The sequence below is a fragment of the Caloenas nicobarica genome, chromosome 7 (assembly GCF_036013445.1).
Source record: "Caloenas nicobarica isolate bCalNic1 chromosome 7, bCalNic1.hap1, whole genome shotgun sequence".
Lineage (NCBI taxonomy): Eukaryota > Metazoa > Chordata > Aves > Columbiformes > Columbidae > Caloenas > Caloenas nicobarica.
The window spans coordinates 17,142,376-17,158,846 of NC_088251.1; the positions used below are offsets into that span (position 1 = coordinate 17,142,376).

Here is a 16,471-nt window from a genome sequence, read left to right on the forward strand (position 1 = left end):
TCCTAACCCAATTCCTTATGCTTGGGGATCAAGAGCTCTTGTGCTCTATGGAAAGAGATCTTAAAGATCTGCCAGCTCTGTTCTGCTCCCTTGTCCCTGAGGGCAATTCCCCAGGGGGTCCTATTGACTAACTCCTTGAACAGCTGGAAGGTTGCTTTTGTAAAATTCAGGGTCCTGATTTTACTCTTCGCCTGACCTATATCTCTCAGGACTGTGAACGCCACCAGTGTGATCACTGCAGCCCAGGCTGCCTCCAATCTTGACATCACCAATTATCTCACTTGTGTTGGTCACCATCAGGTCCAGTGCTGCATCTCTTCTGGTAGGGCTGTCTACTACCTGGCTTAAAAAGTTATCCTCAATGCACTTCAGGAGTCTCCTGAATTGCCTACAGCTGCCATGCTACTTTTCCAGCAGATGTTGAGGTGGCTGAAGACCCCCAGCAGGACAAGAGCCTGCAAGCACAATGCCTCCTGGAGCTGGAGTAAGAAGGCTTCATCACTAGGTTCCCTTTGATCAGCAGCCTGTAGTAGATACCAACCACAAGATTCCCTTTTTTGCCTCAGTCTCTAATTCTCACCCATAAGTTTTCAACCTGCTTATGGCTATTATCCAGAGACAGCTCTTCACATTCTATCCATTTCTTGATGTAGAGGGCAACACCTCCACCCTTCCTTCCTTGCTTGTCCCTTCTGAACAGCCTGTAGCCATTGATAGCTACACTCCAGTCATGGGATCCGTCCCACCAAGTAATGGCAACTAGGTTGTGGCGTTCTAGTAGCACGGTGGCTTCCAGCTTTCTCCTGTTCTTTACCCATACTGCATGCACTGGTGTAGAAGTACTTCAGCTACTACTATATTTATACAGTCCTAAAGTTACATTCGGCCCTTTGAAGGCAACCACAAGGCTGATGTGGCCCCTGTTGAAAATGAGTTTGACACGCCTGCCTTAGAGGAACACACCTTAATTCCTTTGAGGTATTTGACCGGTGTTTCCCCATTGGCTCCTATTACCTCAGGAGCCCCTGGCTCACCTCTGGAAAGCTTCACATGTGCTGCAGTGTAGTCAGCACATCTCAGAGCAACAAGCTACAGGCCCTCACTAGCAACCCATCCCTCCAGCCTCACTGTGTCATCCCACAGCGTGTCACCAGCAAGGCTGATATTATCCCACTTCCCCTTCGAGTCTAGTTTAAAGCTCTGCCAGTAACCCGCACTCACGATAAGCAATGCAACAGAACTACTTGTTTAAGAAAATAAAGCTCTTTCTTCCCCTTCTTCTACAGCTAGAAAAGCTGTTCACAAAGAACAGGACTTCTACCCTCTGGTCATTTTAAAAAGGTCTTTGAAAAAAACATAATAGTTTTGGGATTGTGAGGATTATTGCTCATCTAAGAGTGGTTCAAAAGGTGGTTCTCAGTTTCCACTGATAGATGGGCTGGACATAAGGATAGGCACTGTGATCATTTGGTGATATTAGCCTCAAAAGTCTCTTCTGGTTCACTTTTTTCCCAATGATAGCAATGAAAGCATTACAACAATCTCCCTGATAATATATGATGACATACATACCCAACTGAATCCCATCATCAGAAAAATACAACCTACATGGCAAGCTGTATGCAGTTAAGGCCCACACATTAGGCCTCAAATACTTGATCAGACACATGAACTGCATTTGATACTCAAACCTAATGTTTAAACAGCTTAGGTCTTCCATCCTTAGGCATACTAAGCAGTCAAGCATCTGTGCAAGAGGGAAGACTTATCTATTTTCAGTTCTTCATTTTAGTTTAAAGAAAATAAATTAATGATAAAACTCACATTTCTAACAGTGAGGCCGATAGGAACTTCCTTCATATTTCTTCCAATCTACCAAACCTAATTCTGGACTGCAGTCTCATCTCTTCTACCATCATATATAATGCTTTTGGAATAGCCTGGCAAATCTTGTTCTTAAAATTCTGCAGAAACAGATGGCACTCACCCACAATAGAGAGGATCACACAGATGAAAGGAAAGCACATTGGTGAGGTTATAAGGCAGGAAACATGGTGAGAGGAGGAAAAAAAAAAAAAAAAAAAAAAAAGAAAACCACAAGAAGGCAATAAAGAGCTACAAAGTTAGATTAAAAGGAAAAAAATTAAGAAATCTTCCTCTGCTAGAGAAAGACTTTAGCAGTCACTGATAAGAGATGCTGCCTTCAGTAACAGCCAAATCAGATCTCAGGAAGTGCAGATGCTAACATAAAAAACTGAAGGGAGGAAAGAAGAAAAAGCATGTTGTTCCTCTGCCTTTCCCTGTCCCCTCCCCCCACTTTTTTTTTAATTAAACAGGTATAGAATGGACTTTGAGATATCAGCTAGCCCGCCTCACAGCCCCCAAGGCGGCATCAACACGGTTTGTACAGCTGGTTCTGAAAAACTTAACAAGGTTATGTATGAAGTGACAGTTCACACACTCTGGGCCTGTTATGAACACTGTTACCTTTGCTATGTCACACTTTACATCACTAATTTTTTCCCTCCAGTTAAATAAAGTCTGATCTCTTTACAATTAAATTAGGTCTAGTTTTGCAAATCTTATTACTTCTCTCAGTGTCCCTTATTCCTTTCTATTATTCCTTATATCTTAATAAGCTAGTAACCCAACTTGGCAATTGGGCTGATAAGCTCAGCAAATTCCTATAGGCAGGTACCAAACTATTAGAACTGATTGATGCATCTCAAAATTTAGCTGCACATTTTCCCAGACTTCTCTCACTACAAAAACCAAGCTTTTATTAGCTATTATACTGCCAACACAAGATTTTGCAAAACAAAAATAATTCAATAAACTTTCTATCCAGAGCAGTTCATTCCAAGGTATACCAAAAACATGAGCAGGAAATTTGAATATAAAATTCTATTTCAGCAACTTTAATATATCTAAACACTGTACATGTTTGAAAACAATACATTAGAATATCGAAAGAGCAAAGTACAATAGTTCTTAAGGAGACAGGAAATTTTAAAACCAATAGAAGCATGAAAATAAAAAAATGAAATTGTTCTGCTGCCATTACATTTTCTGTCATGGCGTGACGACTTCCCTATGTAATTATTATTTATGTTAATGAAACAAACCCAAAATCTCTACACAAACATCTAAAAAGGTGCTCCACATCCTTGCCTTAATGTATTTTTCAAGTTATTTTATTCGGAACAAACAGAACTAAATGACATTAACAAAAAGAAGAAAAGACAGTCAGATGGAGAGCAAACAGCACCAGACCTCACAGATGAAATATTTTCATGAGAGAAGAATGAACACTGGAAGCAGATGGAACACTTGACGCCCAACAGCAAAGTTGCTGTACAGAGCAGCTTTAGGAAGAACAAAATTTCAGCATTTCACAAAGGGTTTTTTTCTCATTTGTTGGTTTAACTACCTTTAGTCTAAACTCATTTTACAGAAGTTTGTTTGGGATCCCAGCAATACAGTTCAGTGCTTCCTTAGAAAGATCACACACCCTTGTTTACGCCCCATCTCCCATTTTCACCTGCTAAACTTGTCTCCCACTAAAGTTGACTGTTGGCTTTCTGGAGTTCACAAGAAGCAATAAAGACAGCTCACTACCTAGCATGTAGGTGACTGTGTATTCATGCCAGTCATTTAGTCCCATTTATATAGCTAATTAAAAAGGAGGACATATTAATTCAAGAGAATGTCCAGTGTCCCCCAAACAGAAGCAACAGCTGCAGAAATGTATGACTGCAAATGAGTGTGAATACGAGCAAGAAAAGGCAATGGAGGAGACCTTTTGAGTTAAATTCGGCAAAGAAAATTAATTTCTTTTCAGGTTTTCCTTAGTATTGTAAACATAACTTTTAATTAGTTTTGCAAACATCTACTAAAAATATTGTCAATACGTGGTTTCCCTTTAAGTCCATACAGGAACTTACATAGCTAAACTCAATTGTTCAATTTATGCCAGATTTCCCCTAAAATTACAGTATCAAGTGTATTTAATAGTGTGCTGTGGATGAAAAGTTTATAAAAATTATTTTACTGTTTAGCTCAGTATGACTGACACTATTAAAAAGTTGACAAACAGGTGACACTACTTGATTAAAAACACTACTTCAATTAGAGAATTTCAATTAGAGCTCATACAGACAAAAGCTACAGCTTTTTCCCTTTGCACAATGTTTCAAATCTAAATATTTGCACCTTCCTTTTGTTTAAATGCTCTTTGGGATTACGCTCAGATGTCTCTGAATATTTGAACACTGCATTCCTCAAGAGACGCCTAATTCTGATAGAAAACTTCAAGTGTATGCTTATACACAAGTGCAACGGTTTCTGTATGTACACAAGCATAATGCCATTAGCGAGAATAAGAGATTCACAGTTGTTATGCATTTAAAAGCAATATCTTCTCTCTCACTAATTTTGTTATTTCAGAACTCAGTGCTGTGAGGTGACGACAATTCATAGCTTTGCACGACCATGAAAGAAAGGGTGGTAGTATGCTCTACACTAAGTGCTGGCAGCTAAACAAGTAACACCTTCCCTCAAGCCAAACAATCCCCTTCAATGTTTACAGGCAGTAGCTCGAGACAGTCAGTCAGGAAAATCTCTTCTTTCTAAAGGCTGTAATCAATAAATCAGAATAACAGCTGAAGTACAGTTGAAAGTGTTGCCACAAAGGATAAAGAGGAGCTAAAGAGATGAATGACCCCCAGAAAACTTCCCCTCTTCCTACACCACATGAAGTAAAGTTTTGCATTGCTGCTGGCTATGTTGTCTTCCAGCTTCAAAAGATTGTGTATGCTGTGAGAAATTGAGCTTTGAGTAATAAATCTTAAAGATTATTACTGTCTTCACAGCAAAAGAGGAAAATGCCTATGCAGCAATGACTATAAATAGAATTGTGAAGGTTGGATTTGCAGGTTCAGCAGGCAGTGTTTGGTTTCACAGAAATTATATATAGATATTGTAAGTATTATGATTTAAAGAAGTTACATAAGTTCTCCAAATCGTTCCATAAACTACTGGGATTAAATATCTTTTGGGAATTTTTATTTTATTTTATTTTACTTATATATATATTTTTTTTTTTTTTTTTTTTAATCCCAAACCACAACCATTCCAGCACAGGAAAGAATATTTCTTCTTGGACCAACTTTCCTTAGTATATTTCCCCATGCAGAAGTAAGGAATCACACAGGAATTACGTAGTTCTAAATTTCTCAGTTTTAGCTGCAGACAAAAGAAGATTTAAATTACAGAAAGTAATTTTTAAGCTTATGTACTTGAATACTTGCTTTTATTCTCAACTCTGTGAAGATTTAAGAGCAAAACCCAACAGGTTTCCCACTACAATCATTCTGGCTTCTGGACTCTTTGTAATGGCGAAGACCAGTATGGCCTCACCTAGTACGGAATGGGAGGGAGAAGAGATGCAGGAGAGGGAAAATTTATGGGAACTTATCCAGACTTTTGATTTGCAATGAATTCCATTCAAAAGAACAATCACTACTATTTTGCATAAACTGCATATTTATGTTTCCAGGTTTATGCAAGTCTGTAAACTTGCATATATTTCAATAATCACAAAATATTTTAAATACTGGAAATGCCTAAATATATTTTGGTTAGGTCACTCAGTTAGTTATACTAATCTTTTAGCCATATACCAGGACTATAGCTGCAAATGATCATTATTTTTATAAACAATTAGATTATATAGCTGCTCTAAAAATTTCAAAGTAATTAGACAGGAGAAAGAAAAATTTTCTTAGATGTTATTTCCGTTAAAAGGGCAAGTGATTTTTTTTAAGTTTATCTAGCAATGACATATATCAAAATAGAACATATTCAACCGCTTAGGATAAAAGTGAGTTGTCCCAAAATGAAACAACCCTGATATGATATAGTACAGTATATAGTATAGATTTTTGTATCAGTTTTTCATTCCTGTCTTTCAAAAACCTCTAGCAGACACTGTTAGAAATACTGCTATATATTCCAGAGCAGCTGTTAATTTTAAAAAATATCTCAAAATTCACTTCTAATCCCCCATCTTCACAATTATATTACTATTGCAGTCAGCTTATTGAAATGCCCACATTAGAGAAACTAATACCTTCAGAGACAAGAATTCATGTCAAACAGCAGCAGACTGTACTGTGTGGAATTCATTCACACACATGCACAGCTACATGACCAGCTTCCCCTTTTAATAACATCTTTAATTAAATGGAGCATTTCCCCCAGTTGAGTTCCTGTAATTTCATGTGCCCATAAGAAAATGGGGCATATGCGCTAACTATGATAATAGAAACTGCAAAATATCACCTCATCATTAGCAGTGTAAAACGAACCAAAAAAAAGGGCACATGGTCTTACAGGTTCCAAAAGCTGGCATTTAAAGCCAAATGTCAAAACCCTTGCATCTTGTTTATTACAAATTTTCCATTCTTCACATTGATATATTCTTTTTTTAATTCTGTTTGGCGGTACACAAAAAACAATCTAATTTTAAGACTCCAAAAAAACCTGCAGCTTTCAACTATACACAGTATAACTTACATAGACAATGCAAAGGCAAAAAAATTTGAAGTTAGTAAATTAATCCTAACACCTCTAATACAATGTTGTAAGCAAAACCAGACACTTCAAAATAGTAAGCATTTCTTAGGATTAGGTGGACAAAAACTACGCTTTAATTTGCATAGTTCAATTCTACATTATGCTGGCGGTGCCTGATATGCCGTCCCCCACAGCTCCCCCCCCACATCGGAGGCTGGCTCTAGAGCTTCCACATCAATTTGGGCAGGTTTTTTCAATGCGTGTGCTCATGACTGGATTTTTTTAAATTACTTTTTATTTTCCAACAGAAAGAAAAGCAATAATCTTTCCGTGAACTTCAGCCCCACACTTTTCCTGTAACCTACAGATGTCTAAACATACTCTCCAGTCCTGTCTACATAATGTTTAAGGGAAAATAAGAAAGTAAACTCCAACAGTCAACATAAGTGTATACAAAGCTTGTAACAACTCATCCCAACAAGGAAAAATATGTCTGGAGAGATATCGGAAATTAAAGTTCCAGATTTAACACACATACACACCTACAAAAGAGGGAACAACAGAGATCGTTTTGCAATATTACCTATAGCAGGCATTATGAAGGTTCCAGTGGAACACATAAAGCTATTATAAAGCTAATATAAAGAATCACCAATTCTATGAACTAAATCAGATATAATTGTTTTATGAAAATTATTTTTAGATAGTGCACATAAAGTTCAATTCAAATATTATTATTACACATATTTATGTCTGACTGTACAGCTACATACACAGTAAATGTAAAAAAATAATCCTCAATATGACAGTAAGTCACCAAGTATTAACTACTTACTATTAAGAGCCATAATATTGTCCGTTCCTGGATGATGGAAGTTTATTCCCATACGTCCTGCAATGTAAATAAAAGCTATTTTTAATGTCTTTATTTCAAACCTGAATTGCATTCAATAACATGAAAAGTTGCTAAAAGAAGAAGAACAGCCAGGGAAGCCAAATCTTCCACCTACTGAAGGCAACTTTGCAAGAATACACATTTAAGGTATTTAACACCATCGCACCTTTAGTGTTACGTACTTACAACACTGAAAAATCACAAAATAAATACTGAAATAATTATTTAATACATCCCTTTGCTTTGTACTAGGAAAGTATTACATTTACTCATTCAAAATAAAGCTTCAAAGGTCAATGTTGCTGCAGTTGCATCATTTATAGTAGGCTTCAAATATTAAGTACAGCAATACAAAAACTCCACTTAATTGGGTAAAATAAATCACTATTTTCTATACTACCTGTGACACCAGAAACTCTCAAGTTAACAGATTGCTGGAGACAGAGTGCTCATCCCTTTTTTATATTCTTCCCTAGGAATCTGCTATCACTTACTATTTGAGATAAGACATTGAGTTGGAGGGAGTGTTGTTCTCATGGAGTACATTCACATGTATTTGAAAAACGTTTATTCTTGACCCATAATATGGATCATCATATATCATTAAACCCAAATGAACTCTGCAGGTGCCAGTTTCCAGGAAGCTAGAGCAATGCAAAATAGCACCAGCTTTCTCAGGTGAAATTTAACAAACGAAAGGTTGGCTTAAGAAGATCTTTGATGACTTGAGGAACTGAAAGTGGGAACAAATTCACATGCAATTACTTTGTTTCACAGGAGACTCAGTCCACAGAAGTCTACTTTTACCATCAAATCAATAAACGAGCCAACTCTCCTACTATTCAGATTAGTTTTAGTTTTAGATACTATTTAACTGAGCTGAAGTATTAAAAACTTACCCTGAAGAAACTTTGTAACAGGACTATTTTAATTAACCCCCACACAACAATTTGAAAGCTGTAACTGATATTAGTCCTTGTTGAGAAGAATCACTATAGCCACATAAAAAATTATTTGAATTAAGTAATGCAAGTAACTTAGGTTACTTACAAGTGCTGTAATCCATTTTATATGCTCTCCATGTCTCTAGATTTGTGGTTAAGTTTGGGAGCTAAGCGGGCAGTTTATATTTCTTCACTATACTGGCACTCAAATATGGGAAATCAAGACCCACTCACTATACTGACAAACTAACATAACCATTAAGTTCCTGTAGTGCAAATTCTCTTCCATACTTCTGCAAAACCAAGTTTTAACAAGTAAGTGTTGACAAAGCAGAACTAAAGCCAATCTTCTCCAACATTTTTAGTTCCTATTAATACGTTACAGCCTTCTATTTCCAGCCACAGAGACTGCTGTGCTGTAATTAGCATTATTTCTGAATAGATACAACATGAAGTTTCAGTCCACTTCTGAAACAAAGTCACAAGCAGTTTAAGAAAAGCAAATATATTTTATTCACATTATAATTTTCTCACTCTTTTAGAAAAAAGTGCCCCCGCAATAAGACTGTGAAGCAAATAACACCTCCAGAAAGAAGTAGGGGCAGAAGGAAGGTAAATAAAATTTGCATTTTTACTTTCCAACTCCTTCAGCAAAGCTGCTTAAAGAGAACTTCATTAACTACTTCAGATTTCCTAATTACCGACATCATTCTCCTGTACATACTTTCACATTAATCTGGCACTGCAGAAACATTAAACCTGCTATGATTTCACTTAGTATAAGCTTGTGCTAAAATAAGTCAGGAGTCCTGCCAGCTTGACATCAATTCCCTTTCCCTTAACAGTATATTAATGAGTGTGAGGTTACAGGTATTACTTGTGAAAAGGTGTATATAATAATCTATACTTGTAAACTAATACTTGTAATAGAAAAAAGGGAATTGCTATTAAAACAGAGTAAAATTCAAATGCATAATGCTTGGACAGGCCTTCCTCTTTTCCTTTGCTAAAGCTGAAATTCTGCTGTTTGACCAGCTTCAGAAATAGAATCGTATCTGTGACATCTGGGTTCAGTTTTTTCCTCCCTCCAGGCTGTCACTGGACCAGGTGCTGCTGGCGTGACATTTTGTCACCTGCCCTTGGCCTGCTATTTTTAAACAGTTCTTGTCAGCTATCTTTTCAGAGGAGCAGAAAATACAGAGCAGCACAAGCAGAAGGACATGTTCTCACACTGAGCTAAGCAACAGTGTGAGATGATTCTGTGCATCTTCAGAGGTTCCCTAGTGCAATTCTACAGAAACAAATTAATGGAATGCTTTGAAAACACACCTGTATTAAAAGCATTCAAAGCACACTGATAATGCACCAATCATAAGACAATTAGTTACCAAAAATTATGTAGCCTCTCATGTTAACGACAACATTTGAGTATCTTGCTGTCTGAAAGCAAATTATTCAGTTGAAACCAAGAGGCTATATGCAGATTACAAAACTGCATAGTTATCTAAGGAACAAGAAGAGAGCAAAAAAAATAAATAAATTATATAAAATTTGTTCATTTAAATGGGCAATGTAAAACTGTGAAATGTAAATAGGAATATGTACTTTCAATTATATATTTGGGTTAAACACAGAAATGACTATAGGAAAACAATTTTAAGAAAAGCACATGTGTGCTACCTGGACCTTTATGAAGTCCATAAAAGCACATATTTCTAGTTATAGTTTAAAAATGACATCTCTGGATAAAATTTCTGGTTTTCAAGAATCTTAAGCACAATAAGCAGAAACACAGAGAAGTTATAGCACAGAAGCTATGGACTCCAGCAGTCCACTGAAATCATAAACAGGAACCCTTCCAGTAACAACATCCCCAGTACTTGTATTCAGCAGACATCTGCCATTTTCAGTTTTCCTGTCTTGGTTTCATAACTATCTATCGAGTATATTTTCAATTATGTGCTTTTATAACATGCAGGCTGCAACAATAATCACTCTTTTACATATGACTTTTCAATTCCTAATTAAAAAAAAAAAAAAAAAGTAGTTGTATACTTCTTGCTTAGGGTATAAATAAGGGTTTAATCCAGGCTGCTCTTTTGCATATCTTCTGTCATTACATTCCTTAAATTCTCTCTCCTAACAGCTTTTGGAGAGACTTTTCCAGCTGGACTGCCTAAATGCTCTGCTGTATGTCCAACATCATGTTTGTCATGGCAGAGCATCCAGTTCCTTCTTAGAGCACACCTCAAGTATATGCATCTTCTCTCTGTATTACATAGGAAATAAGATGATCTTAAATGTAATTTAACTTCACCTCAGTCTTTGTAGAAAAGTCATGATTTTGAAACTATTCTGAAATCTTTCCAATAACTTAAGTAAGCATACCCTTCCCAGATATTAATCTCTTTATTAAGTCTTTCACAAGTAGATAATCTGATTTTTTTTTTAATCGTCTAGATAATTGCGAGTTACATGAACAGTTTTGAGAAAGAATGTTGTACTGGAAATAACAAACCTGTATATCAGGCATGGGTTTACCACTATTGCATTTGTTTGATAGTGTCTAGAGCCAGACTTGCCTATAGTGGTCCCCTTAATCTCAACTTTAAAATCCACTATTTTTAGCAGATATTCAAGCTTATGAGCACAATCTGTTTACAACTAAGCGTAAAACTAATCTTTTATGTCATCATTGTATATATGTGCTGGCATTATCATTATTTTTCCATGTCTGAAACAAACACCAGGGGTTAACCAGTTCGAGATCTAACATTACTGCTTTTGCATGAAGAGATTTCTGAATTCACTTGCTCTTTTTATTCTTTTTCTCTTCCTAAGTGCTCTATGGTTTTTTGAATTTGTGAAATCATAATCATCTCCTGGACATGAAACACTAACTCAGTTAAGAACTTAAGATTACAGTTATAATACCTAGTCTCATCATTTTGATGTCACAATCAACATTCCAAGAAACAAAGTCCATGGATCATATGCTGAGTAAAACTTCTTCCACTGTTACACCTCATGGCTTTCACCAAGGTTGACCACTTACACCAATTGCTATTTGGCATAAGATTTGCCAGAAAATAGCAAAACTGGCCTGCTTCTGACCTTCCCAAACTTACTGGGAATGAGAACTTCCTCTCACCTAGTTTGTAAGATCATTGTTGATATCAATTACAAGTTATGACTAGAGACTCCAGTGGCAAGGTCAAATTAAACTGGCAGCAAGACTAGGTCTGCTATACTTCCTTAGCAATAATACCTCCTTTATCATTCTTATCTCTTCTAGCATGTGATTTCAAAGTTGGTACCAACAAAAGGCATTACAAAACAGCTATAGTTATTTGGATGGACAGGTAGCAAGTGGGTATGGTTTAGACATAGAAAAGTGCAAAAATCAAAGCAATACCAGTATTCCCTCAAACATCTGAAAGAAGGTTATTTTAATTGATATGTATTTGGGGGTCTAGTTTACAGCAGAACCTAACAGCCTCCCTAAACTCTCACTCAACATACCCCAGCTCAACCATGAGTCTTTGCTCCATGATTCACAAATGGCCTAAAAGCATGAAGCATGTGTGTGTATATATAAGAATTTCAATCATTATTACCTGTGTGTATATATAAGAATTTCAATCATTTTTACCTGACTAGACCTCAGAACATTCTCTCTCCTCTTCCCCCTGAAATACAGACACCTGAAACTGATGCTACACTAACTCAACATACATATCCAAAACAATTTCAAAAGCAAAAACTGTGTAAGCCAGGGTCTGCATAAAGAACTAGAAAAATAAAAGGTAACTCACTGAAGAAGTTTGTTGCTTTTTTCTTCTTTTTCTTTTCCCTTCCCTCCTCCCCCTTTTTTTAAGTCTGTCTTTTGTTCACACTTATAATTTAAACAACTACTAGGGACCTACATATCTTTTACACATTAATGTACTCAGTGGAACAAAAATACTGTTGTTTGCCAGAAGAGAAATATGAAGAACTATTACTATGTTTACATGCATATATTTTTACTGTGAAAATACATATTGTGGCAATGTGAACAGCAGTGTATAATTATCAGCTACAAATATCAGTAATAAGGCTTGCTGATGCGAACTGCTTCCTATTACTGACTAAACAAATATATGTGATCAGTAGACAAAGCAACCTATAAAATCTAACAGCATATACAAGACAATGAAAAGTACTCTTCATGAGTAAATTACATTGTTCCAATAAAGCACAAAGGTCTTGCATGTATTTTAGTGCAAACATTTTTAGCTCAAAACCAGCTATATTTTCAAAATTTTCGTACTTTAAAAGCAAGAGCTAAAGAATATAAAATGAAATCTGGTTTTACTTGTAAGGGGTAGACAAGTATAACATACATACACATATATCCATTCTACATGTAGTTCTAGAATTGTACTCAAAAGAGCAATATTGGTATTCTTACTGGGGAGTTTGGAGAGAATAAAATCAACCAATATGAAAGCAGACATTAGCAATCTATGCTAAAATATACAAAACCCTCAAAACAGTACAGAAGTGAGGAAGACAAAGAAGGGGGAAAAAAAAACCCAAAAAACTTTAGGTCTCTGTGAGGCCAGTCTTCAGTAGTACAATGAAAAAATAGAAATAAAGAAAAGGAAAAATTGATATCTGTATCGCCACTCCTCAAACTAAACAAAGCAAGCAAAAAAACCCCACCTGTCCGGCCCAGAATGGATTCTGTAGGTCAAAGACAAGGGCACGCTAGATGTCAGCAGCAAATTAGGAAGTATAATCGTAATACGGGACCATTGAAGAAAGTACTTAAAGACCACTGAATGGTCATATTCTGTACTGAAAAAAAAATATTTTTTAAAGTATTTTCTTGAATAAGCAGAGATTCAAATAGAAAGGAAACAGAGTATATTTCCTTTAAAAGGATTACCTTATTGCTCTCTACAGCTACCTGACAGGAGGTTGTAGCATGGAGGGTGTTGATCTCTTCTCCCAAGCAGCAAGTGATAGGATGAGAGGAAACAGCCTCAAGTTGTGCCAGGGGAGGTTCAGATTGGATATTAGGAAACATTATTTCACAGAAAGGGGTTGTCAGGCATTGTAACAGGCTGCCCAGGGAAATGGGTGAGTCACCATCTCTGGAGGTGTTTAAGAGACATATAGATGAGGCTCTTAGGGACATGGTTTACTGCTAGAGTTAGGTTATGGTTGGACTCAATGATCTAGAGGGTCTCTTCCAACTGAAATGATTCTATGATTCTGTAATTAGCTTGAGTGGCCTGCTTTAACACACAAATAGATGTGCAAACACAGCTGTCTGCTCACTCTGGTTTTCATGTGCATTTACAGAAAGGTGTCGGATGAGCATGGAGATTTTGAGAAAGGCTGTTACAGCACACTTTTTTCTAATGGAAGTGTTGCAAAACTCTCTCCTGGGTGGCACCATTTCTAGGACTGAGATGACAACATTTGTTCTATTTGCATGACCTTTGTGTTCAGCTGCTGACTGCAAACACAAGTATCATCCGTTCACCTTCACTTTTCTCAGGTCATGTGGCAAACTTACCACTTTGCTTACAAAAAGCTTATGAACAATTACAGATGAATAGAATCTGGTAGCATGCACTGAAGTTAACTGAAGATCAAGACGGAAAAGTAAAGATCCCTTCTATGCGTATTACAATATTGCCTAAGTTGCATATAATCTTGAAACATTGCTGTCATAACTCATTAACAACACAGTTAAATGTAAACAGGAAATCTTATTTAGTTTTCATATGACCTGATACAGCCTTTACAGTAGTTAAAAAGTAGTAACCCCAGTAACTTGAGTTTTCTCTTGTGCAAATATATGGGTGTCATTCATATTAAGTATTGAAAACCAAGATAAAAAAGTTCCCCACAGATGCTATTTCTACCTCCAAACTGTTGCACATTCATATACAGAGTCTCAAACAATCTCAGAACAACAAATGCTAAGATAGTCAGGGAGCATGTACATTCTACTGAAATATTATGACATAATCAGCACATATTTTATGTATCCTTCTACAGTATAATATCCATTAAAATTAGTTTTAGTAAAGCCTACTCTTGAAATTCTCCTTGTACTTGTGTAGAAATACTCATACTTGAAGATGTGTCACATTGATACACATAACCTCAGAATTTTTGTTAGTTGCACTTTACTAAGTTTCTTTCAATTCTGATCTAGAATAAAACCCAAATATTACAGTTATCTACTGTAACAGTAAATTTAAAACAAATATTTTGAAGGGACATGATTTCTCTCCTCAATTTTATATTTTGATTCAGCTTCATGACTTGTCAGTAGTACATGCACATAGCATATGACATAATACAGCTGAAATATTTAATTATTTTAAAATAGAGCAAAGGCAGCTGCTAGTTACTACTGATCAAAATATTTTTTATAGATCAGAATGCCTCTGTTTGTGTTGTAATGCAATAGTTTGACACAGATAAACATATTGCAACAGTGACATATTGCACCATAGACAGGAGATGCTTTGATGTAGGAAAGAAATGTTTTAGTCAGTAATAAGTAGCATCTATCCATAGTTATTCTGATAATTCAGTTTTACCCTACAGCATTAGGTAGAAATAGTATGTAAGTACCAACGGGTTACAAAATACTGCAAATATATCATTTCCTCATTAAGGCTAAACTCTCTCCCATGTTTTTGTAGCATATAATATATTTTATTGGCAACTCAGAAAATAAATAAGACAGTTCAGGAAAAACATCTTAGAAAATATTGCACAATTCTGTCATATGGGCATGTTTATGACTGACACAGGGAGCAACCAGATACCCGTGGCCATATACAGTAATTTGCCTTTAACTAGAAGAAGCTTGACAATTCCTTTACTGTACCTTTTTTCCTCTTTTTTTCTCTCCTTTTTGAAAGGAAAATAGTATTTATGAGTATTGCCTGAAAGAAAAATTTTGAGGCCAGTCATGATGGCAGAGAAAGCAGGTAAGGAAGTCTGCCTAACTGTCTTGGAAGAAAAGGAGACTTCCTTTTTAATGAGTTTACATTCTTTAGATCTCAAAGCATGAAAATGGCAATTTGTAAAGTTACACAGTTCCCAGACTATGAGAAGAGAAAGACAGGAACCTAAAGCAGGGCACCCCTATATGGCAGGAAAAGCTGAGAAAAAGAACAGAAACAGAGTAAGAGCTGACACTGAAAATGTTCTTACAAGACTGGGCTCAAGATAAAGTGCAACATAGATGGATAAGCTGGTAATTTATCTAAGTCCAGAAACCTCAGAGCTAGGTATCAAATCTCTCCTACAGTGAGAAACACCCAAAAAGAACTAAGTGACCCTAGCTCTCCTAGCTGGAGAGCACCAAGCCAGCATGCCAATCAGACTGAGTTAGCACTCAGTGTAAGTAATTCAATGTTGCAAGACTGAGGGTCAGTTAGTTTCTGCTTCTCTAACAATCCTTCAGCCTTTCTCTTGTTCCACAATTGAAAGCAACACCCCTCAAAAAAGTCACTTAATCACATGCCCTTTCGAGGCCAACTGGATCATGCTTTAAAAAAAAAAAGTGAGCTGCTTGGGTGACCTTGAAATAAACCAAATTTCCACGGCGTGCAGGACAAAGTCTGATTGTACCTCGGATTCACAGAAGAAGCTTCAGCTGCTACGAACAAGAGGAAAGACACTTTCTCATGAGGAACTTGTACCCCCAAATGAGAAGAAAATATCCCAGAACCATTTCAGTCTGGTCTTCACATCAGAATCTTTTATGGTTAAGCCTCTCATCCACGTTCTAATCTAGGGCCTTTGTTCTATATCCAAGATAATTATTTTTTATTTCAAGTATCTGCTGGGATGTGAGAGGGCACATATGCCAAGGGGGGCTATGTTCCAAGCAAAGTTTCAAACTTCAGATAAACCACCTGCAATATTTTACTAATGAATACATATACAGACAGTACTTCTAAAAATAAACTTTTCCTGAACACTTTGTTGCCAGCAGCAGGCTGAGATGATCCTGAAATAGCTGCACTGGCTTTGT

At 36.4% G+C, this 16,471-nt stretch overlaps 1 protein-coding gene across 7 annotated transcripts in view; it reads right to left on the reverse strand.

The window, feature by feature from the left end:
• CPEB3 (cytoplasmic polyadenylation element binding protein 3) overlaps positions 1 to 16,471 on the reverse strand; it is a 95,714-nt gene that overhangs the window by 44,337 nt on the left and 34,906 nt on the right. For all 7 annotated transcript variants that reach the window (XM_065639265.1, XM_065639262.1, XM_065639261.1 and 4 more), the window contains exon 4: positions 7,412 to 7,468. In XM_065639265.1, the coding sequence (XP_065495337.1) occupies positions 7,412 to 7,468 (57 nt within the window). The remainder of the gene's footprint in view (positions 1 to 7,411; positions 7,469 to 16,471) is intronic.